The sequence below is a fragment of the Camelina sativa genome, chromosome 11 (assembly GCF_000633955.1).
Source record: "Camelina sativa cultivar DH55 chromosome 11, Cs, whole genome shotgun sequence".
NCBI classification, from domain to species: Eukaryota; Viridiplantae; Streptophyta; class Magnoliopsida; order Brassicales; family Brassicaceae; genus Camelina; species Camelina sativa.
Window position 1 is genome coordinate 27185463 of NC_025695.1, and position 5734 is coordinate 27191196.

At 35.8% G+C, this 5734-nt stretch overlaps 2 protein-coding genes and 1 pseudogene across 2 annotated transcripts in view; 1 reads left to right on the forward strand and 2 right to left on the reverse strand.

Moving 5' to 3' along the window:
• LOC104728393 overlaps nt 1-401 on the reverse strand; it is a 2360-nt pseudogene extending 1959 nt beyond the window's left edge.
• Nucleotides 1297-3705, forward strand: LOC104724382 (CASP-like protein 4A1). The gene is made up of 3 exons (XM_010442859.2): nt 1297-1930; nt 2650-2785; nt 3272-3705. Exons 1-3 carry the CDS (start codon nt 1419-1421, stop codon nt 3464-3466), a joined length of 843 nt encoding a protein of 280 aa, XP_010441161.1. The 5' UTR covers nt 1297-1418; the 3' UTR covers nt 3467-3705.
• Nucleotides 4843-5734, reverse strand: part of LOC104724383 (apoptosis-enhancing nuclease-like) — a 4668-nt gene continuing 3776 nt past the window's right edge. Inside the window, exon 7 of the mRNA XM_010442861.2 lies at nt 4843-5083. Within this exon, the coding sequence (XP_010441163.1) occupies nt 4843-5083 (241 nt within the window). The remainder of the gene's footprint in view (nt 5084-5734) is intronic.

Sequence of the window (5734 nt, forward strand, 5' to 3'; positions counted from 1 at the left end):
ATGTAGAGAGATTGAGTTGCAAGGACTGAATCAATTGGGGGATTTGGTCGGGAGAGTAGTGATCAGAGATTGGATACTTCAATACATCCACATAATTCTTCTTCGGACTCGTCGTCGTCTTCCTCCTCTTGTTCGGATTCTCGTCCTTGAGGAACTCAGAGAGACTAACCCGTTTTTTGCTTCTCAAGGAATCGTTTAGCCGACTGTACCTCATAGCCATGTTTCTCACTTTCTCTTTCTCGTTTGGAAACGTTTTTAGGTCTCCTTTAGGTCCGTAATAGATGACACAGACATCAATTTGACACAAAAAGCTGTTCTGCTTTCCTAAACACGGTTTCAAGTCTATTGCTCAAAGCGACGAGTGGGTAAGGAGAAGAAGAGGAAGAAGGTAAAGATCTCATCTTTTGTCGATTGCGGAGACAAACTTTGGCTTTCGTGAAAACAAAAAAAAGATGATGATGAAGAAGACGTATGAAAGAAGGAAGAAAACTATGTGAAATATTTATAGAGATAATATTGGTCACTAGCTAGGGTTAAGAAAAATACGTTTTTATTTTTTTTCACTCTCTTTCGCTCATAGAGGTAAGAAAAAAAGATCGCGTAAAGATTCGATTTCCATATTTTTCCATAGATTTTACGCAATTAGCCGTTAAGGGTTTTGATAAAAAGGAAATATTACCTTTTTTTTCTTTTTCACGCTCTCTTCATTAATTAATGATATCTATTTCGATTCTCATATCTTGCATTAGATTGCGTTAGCCGTTGAAAATTTTGATTACAGAAAAGGAAAATATATACTGTGAGAAAATCTCATGTAATTCCTCAATTCGTTTAAGCTTATGATATCTATTTCTCATTATTATAATTTGGATAGCATTTGCTCTGAGAATTCCGATTGACGCCAAATTTGGAGACTTTAGTAGAAAACGGTTAGACCTTTAAAGCTTGTTGACGAGTGTCGTCCGAGTGGTGTGGTGCGAGATTGTGAGAACTGGGAAGAAGGAATCAATATAATAAACCGAACTAAACCGAATCATATTGAAACATCGAAATTGAAATTTTTTTATTCAATCTGTACCGATTTTTCTTTATATCCTTTATCAACTGAACCGGATTAATTTTCGGTATTATTAATCATAGCCATTAGCCAGTGGTTTGTTGGCTAATCTAAACCGGTTAAGAATGAATGAACATGTCGTAATAATTAGTTTAGATTATTTTTCAAAGAAAAGAATAAAGCTAAGCCCCTTTTTGCAAACGCTTGTTTTTTAAAGTCACTCACTCTCTCTGTCTTCTTCCCCAATTGATTCCCCATTGACCAGAGAGCAGAGTCAGTTGCAAGAGCTTACTTACTTCATCACTTCCGCTGTCAGACAAATTATATTAATTTTTTTAAAACCCACAAAATATCTACGAAAATGGAAGAAGAAGAGAAGACGAAGAAGAAGCAACAACACAACAAGTCTTCTCAATCTACAAAACCTCCGCTTCAATCTCGTTCACCACTCAACCTCGTAGAGATGTCTTCAAGATCATCGCTTCACTCATTACCACAAACGACGGTTGACTCACCTCCTGATTCGCCCACTGTGTCTTCAATCCCCGACAGCCATGGATCTTCGCCTCACACGATTGTTCCCACTCCTTCCGTAGCTTCCGTCGCGGCTAAGACAGAGACTCCTTTTAGGGTTACGAACGGAGATCTTGTTGAGGAGGACCAGAAGCTTGGTGAGAGTAGGAGACAGCTGAGGCCGCCGAGCTTCTCTTCTTCTACTCCGCGTGAATCGAAATGGGCTAGTTTGGTTAGGAAAGCTTTGCTTGGATTTAGGGTTACTGCGTTTGTTTCGTGTCTCGTTTCGTTTTCGGTTATGGTTGCTGATAGAGATAAAGGATGGGCTCGTGATTCTTTCTACAACTACAAAGAGTTCAGGTTAAAGCTTCAAACTTTTTAGTATCTGAAGATGTTTTGGAGGAGCTTTAGCTGTCAAATAGTTACCTAGAAACTCTATGTTAGTACCAGTTTCTAAGCTCAAAAGTGTTTCTTGCTAGATGTCTTTAATCTCATTGGTCTACTTACTCTGTGAAGTTGCTAATGAAGTTTTCCAAGGTTTGATTTTTATCGGAGTGTCAAGTATAATTTGGCTAGATGACTCTGATTTGGTTTAGTCACTGTGTGGAATTTGAAGCTTTCTCTTGAAATTACCCATAGACTGATAGAAGTCGTTTAAGCTTATGAAGTTATCCAGGGATAAGAGGTAGGTTTAGGTTTGATGTTGTATAGTTTTTGCTAGATTTGGTTTAAACATTGTATCAAATTTGAAGCTTTCTCCTGAAGTTAGCCGGTTAAGCTAATAAAGTTATCCACTGACAAGTAAATAAGACTAAGTTTAGGTTTTGATTTTCATTTGAGGTCAGATATATTTGACTAGATTACTCTGATTTGGTTTAAATCACTATGTGAAATTCGAAGCTTTCTGATGAAATTAGCCTCGGAAGTCGTTTAGAGCTAATGTAGTTATCTAATGACATGTTCTAGCTAAAGTATAACAGTTTCTCTTTGGCTTACTTTTTAAACTGCTAAAATTTCCTGTATATGTTTTCTCAAGAGTTGATTTATTCTTGCGGTTTTCTTTGCATTTTGGGTTGCAGGTTCTGTTTGGCTGCGAATGTGATTGGTTTTGTCTACTCAGGTTTTATGATATGTGATCTTGTATACCTACTATCTACTAGCATCCGGAGATCACGACATAACCTGCGGCATTTCTTGGAATTTGGTCTTGATCAAGTATGTTCCTTCTGCCCCTCTTTGATTGGAAAACTCTCTGCTTTTTAAATCAATCAAATGGTTAACCAAAGCCTGAAACTTGATGCTATAGAACTAGCGAGAAGGTGAGGCTGGTGTTTTTTTAGTAAATCTCAATGCTCACAGTATCGTCTTTAAGTAAACACCAGCCTGAAACCTTATCTTTCCCCTTCATAAGAACTTTACCAAAGATACTGTGATATTTCAAAGAGTAAAAAACATCTCAAGATGCTTGAAGTCTCAAAGTATATAACCAAAGATGTGACTGGTTCCATCATTTGAGCTAATTGTATCTGATTCATGTACATACTTCAGTATTCGTCTCTGTGTAGTGACATATCATTGATGTAACCGCTCCAGTGATCCATTAAAGTTTAGTGCGCTTAGGCTTAGAATCCCTTGAATTTGAATTCAACTCTATTCCCGTTACATTGTTAAGAGTTTAAAGTGATTTTTCGATGTTGCCAGATGCTAGCATATCTTCTTGCATCGGCTTCGACTTCAGCTTCGATCCGTGTAGACGATTGGCAATCAAACTGGGGAGCAGACAAGTTCCCAGACTTAGCTAGAGCATCTGTCGCACTGTCTTACGTCTCCTTTGTCGCATTCGCCTTCTGCTCCTTGGCCTCCGGTTATGCTCTCTGTGCACTCCGGTCCATCTAAACTAAAAAAAGCGCAAGCTCGAGAGAAAGAGTCTCATTTCCTTGACTCTTGAAAGTTGCATCCTTGACCCTAAACTCTCTAAAGTCTAAACGATGTGGAGGGTCCAGTTTCTGATTTTTAAAAGAAACTTTTCAATTTTATGGTGGATTGGGCGATGTTCCATCTTGTAAAAGATGGTGTGGATGCTCGTTTACATCACTTATATATAAAAAGCAATATGATGACATCTTCTCGTTGAATTTTTGTTTTAGTGCGAACACAATTTGTCGTTAGATGCTTACATTTAAGATAAATAAACCAAGCTTGAGTGAATATGTAACTGAAACGATGGTTGATAGTCTCTAGCCAATGTTCCATCTTGTAAACGATGTTACATTTAAGATAAATAAACGATGTTCCATCTTGTAAAAGATGGTTGACATGTTACTTTGCTTCTGATTTTGTATACTAAAACATTTAACCAAAGGTTGCACTTGTTGTAAAAACGATTTTTTCGAATAAATTTTACATTTTATTCAAAAAAAAAAAAAAGAATATGTAACTGAAGCGACAAGACAACGCAGTTCCTTGCCTCCTCTGTTCTGCAACTAACGATCTACACACTTTGACATGAGCGAAATGGGAGGAAGCATGGCGACAATCCGAAACCTGCTCTCCGCCTTACTCAGCTCATTGATAAACACATGAGGGACCAAGTTCTAGCAATTGGTCTCAAGGGAGATAGGCGCTACGACTCTGGCCTCCTTCATTGGTTAAGCACTAGATTTTGATTTTAAAATTTTTCAAACAAAATTTAACTTAAACTCTCAACAGTATGAAGCACTTGTTGTAAAACAGTATTTTTACTTTTGAATATAATTTAACATTATTTCAGAAAAAAAAAAAAAACAACAATAATACAAGAATGCAAAATTTGATGATTTTGCAGTCTTGCATCTAGCGTTACCTAAATTTTTATTGCAAACCTCTGATGTAAAAGTATGTGGCTAAAACTAATATCTAATAAAAACATTCAAAAGAAAAAAAAATTGGCAACTAATCTCAAAGTAAAAAGGTTAATGTTAAGCCACATAATTATTTTCTATGAAAATGAGGAGTAGTGCCAACTGCCAACTAATCTCAAAAGTATGTACTACTTTAAGATTAAACCATCAAGATATAAAGTGACCAAACACATATTGACATATAGGAAACAAAGAAGTTCACCAATTAGTATTACTTTAAAAAGGCGTACAAATGCGGTCATTTCTATCTCATTAATTACCAACATAATCACTAATCAAGACCATTTTTATTCGATTTTAATTATAGTATATAATTCCTTGCATCCATTTTATTTTCGTAGATGATCAAGCACCGTATATAACTTTAATGCTTCAAGAAACCGAGTCCAAGCACCAACAGTAGTAGTCTGAACGTGAAAGATCGAGCAATTCCTCCGGAGACATCCTCTCTAGCTCATTCTGCCTCCAGGCACCGTAATTGTTGCGGTTCTGCGGGTCTGAGGCTAGTGGATAAGCCTCGATCCTGTGTTTCTGATACCGCATTCTTGTGTATAGCCTCATGGTCGCGACGCAATCCTCATAAGGATCTTGTATTCCCACATGAATATCATACCTTTACAAGGTCAAGAAAAATGGAAATTACTATTAAAGGTAATTATTTCAGATCTTAAAAATTTAAACTATAAAGAAAAACCAAACCTCTATGTCCTGAAAAATTAATTTAAATCGTAAATCTTTAATATTAACCATTAAAACCTAGCCAAAATAGTGTAATTCATTAGTTTTAATATAAAAAATCAGCTATTATTTACAAAAGTAATAAACTATTTTTTTTTGTATGAATGTAAAATTTATTCATAAAAAGAGTTTGTTTACATCAAGTGCAACAGTTCAGATTTAAAGTTCATGGACCTCTTTAGGAAAAAATAAATACACTAGACTTTTCAGTTTTGGTTATAAAAGTATTTTAATTAGGATAAACTTTTGGTTATGCATGAATCAATGATATAAAATATGAGGTAGAGAGTAGAGACAGATAAATCAAACTTTGATATGGACGAGATATTCCTAAGATTATCATCGCTTGATTTTATTCGAATTTTTAAGAAACTTTTTAAGCTATACGCATGTCGTATACGTCGATCAAAAACACTTATAATGATGTCAAAAGTATCCATCGGATACCTCCTTTACGAGCTTAGTAGCTCGTAGTTGTTGCGTCCGAACATCATCACATACGAGGTTTTTTATTATTATTTACAAA